General features: G+C 33.9%; 1 protein-coding gene across 1 annotated transcript in view; it reads right to left on the bottom strand.

Moving 5' to 3' along the window:
- The window catches only part of LOC106876805 (actin, non-muscle 6.2), a 6,186-nt gene that overhangs the window by 1,373 nt on the left and 2,512 nt on the right, over window positions 1–2,301 (bottom strand). The window contains exon 2 of the mRNA XM_052969295.1: window positions 2–323. Within this exon, the coding sequence (XP_052825255.1) occupies window positions 2–323 (322 nt within the window). The remainder of the gene's footprint in view (window position 1; window positions 324–2,301) is intronic.

Consider the following 2,301-nt stretch of genomic DNA (forward strand, 5'->3'; position numbering starts at 1 on the left):
GTGGTACGACCGGAAGCATATAAGGACAATACAGCCTGAATAGCCACATACATGGCGGGGGTGTTGAAGGTTTCGAACATAATTTGGGTCATCTTTTCTCTGTTGGCCTTGGGGTTAAGAGGAGCCTCAGTCAACAAGACAGGGTGCTCTTCGGGTGCAACTCTCAACTCGTTGTAGAATGTATGATGCCAGATCTTTTCCATATCATCCCAGTTGGTAACAATACCGTGTTCAATGGGGTACTTCAAGGTAAGAATACCTCTCTTGCTTTGAGCTTCATCTCCGACGTAACTGTCTTTTTGTCCCATTCCAACCATCACACCCTGAAAAATAATGAAAACCAACGGTAAGTATCTTTGAAATCCCATGTTAAATTTACAAAGAAAATCAAACTCCAAACATCGTAGAAAATAAACTAATGCTAAACATGACCCAAAACCCACTGAAAGAAATTTTAGACCACCTTTTAACATTGTAATCATATATGTAGAAGACAGCAGTTGTAAATCACCTTTAGAAACAGCTTTGACGACTTCGTAAGGAATCGAACATCAGTCGACCAATTTATATTTTATACGCATACAAATTTATTCTAAATATTTCTAGATTCAATATACCAACTTGAAGAGGCGACATGGTTTCTCCAAATATCTGACCACACAAAACGATTTGAAATCAGAAAAATGAATTTTAAAAAAATATACGAAATAAAAACTATCACCAAAGTGGATTTAACGCTGAAAAATTTTCCGACTAAGTAATAGGAACTTATTCAGACTAATGACCTAATTTACTACATCTCACGATACGGTTTCCAGTTTGAGCAGAGCTGCTAGGTTAAATCAAATTTCTTTTATTTTTCACTTACCACACATCTCGATGATGCTAATGTATTAATACGAGAAAAAAAATCTAGACAATTATTCCACTACTATCTATCTATTAGATACATCCTAATTTTTTAAAAATATTAACGAATTCTCGTAACATTTTATAAACCACTATCTGTTAAAAAAAATCCCTTCCATTGAAAAATATTTCAGTTAATTATGATTACTGAAAATAAAATACGATTAATTTATTCGAGAAATCATTTATACACGTATATATTACATAAGTTCTCAACTAAATAGCCATCATACGTTGATGCCAACTTTTAGTGATCGTCGTCATATGCCGGCATCATTAAAGATTCGTTGCTGAATAACACGTGCCGTATTTGGCGATGTGGCCACGCCCATCCAGCTACCGAACGTATTTACCATATTAGGAAATATATCGTACGGCGTTGTGACGTTGGCGGCTCGTTACCGGCTTCCAATGCTATTTCAAGTAGCTTAGGAATTTCAAATAATAACTTTAACAATTATTAAAGTTCCCAACAAGCATTGTTAGATGATGACTAAGATAAATATGTATTATATACATACACATTAAATAAATTTTATTGTTAAGTCCTTTAAGTTTTGCTTTCTACAAAACTAGAAAAAGAAAATGGATGTCTTGATATCTTAAATAACCATTGACATAAAGGGAAAAAAAAAACAGCTTTTTTTTTTTTACTTATCCTTCTCCTCCTTCCTCCCTCCCACCACACCGATGACTCAGAAGCCCGGCTAACGCTGGAGTTATTAAACCATCAGGCGTTTATTTTCTTTCTATTTCACCACCACCATCCCCCATCTCTCTCTCACAAACTATGTAGTCAACGTCAGCCAATCAGAAGCCAGCCATAGTAATGACCATGTATGGTAATGCACTACCGTATAAGGTAATCCCGAAATAGCCAAAGCTAAGGTTTTCAAGGTTGCCGCCGCTTTAAGAAATATATAAAAAAAAATAAAACTTTTCTTCATGAAAAACGAACTCAGCCGTCATTAAAAAGGAAACTAAGACATTTTAATTGCTGCAGACAATGAGAGATAAATATTGCCAAGCTGCCTTTCTCATATTACTGATTGATTTTAAGTTACGTATAAAGACAGTTTAACATTAAACAGAAACTTGATACTTTTCAATTTTTTTTTTTTTTTCGTAAGTAGATAAACTTGCCGTAACCCGAAACTTTGGAATCACTAAAAACTATGGCTATAGGAAGCATAGGGAAAATTTACTTTTATTTTTAAATATTGAAGTGAAATTATCAATTAAAAAGTTTTTTAAAGTCAGCTTAGAGTCGCTATTAATCAGACCCCCCACCCCGTGTGGGTGTATTTTTTTTATTATAGTTTTTGAAATGATCGAGAAACAGTTACGATTCAAAAATTTCTTTTAAAGCGTCAAATAAAAACAATATACATA

Source organism: Octopus bimaculoides, chromosome 7, assembly GCF_001194135.2.
Source record: "Octopus bimaculoides isolate UCB-OBI-ISO-001 chromosome 7, ASM119413v2, whole genome shotgun sequence".
NCBI classification, from domain to species: Eukaryota; Metazoa; Mollusca; class Cephalopoda; order Octopoda; family Octopodidae; genus Octopus; species Octopus bimaculoides.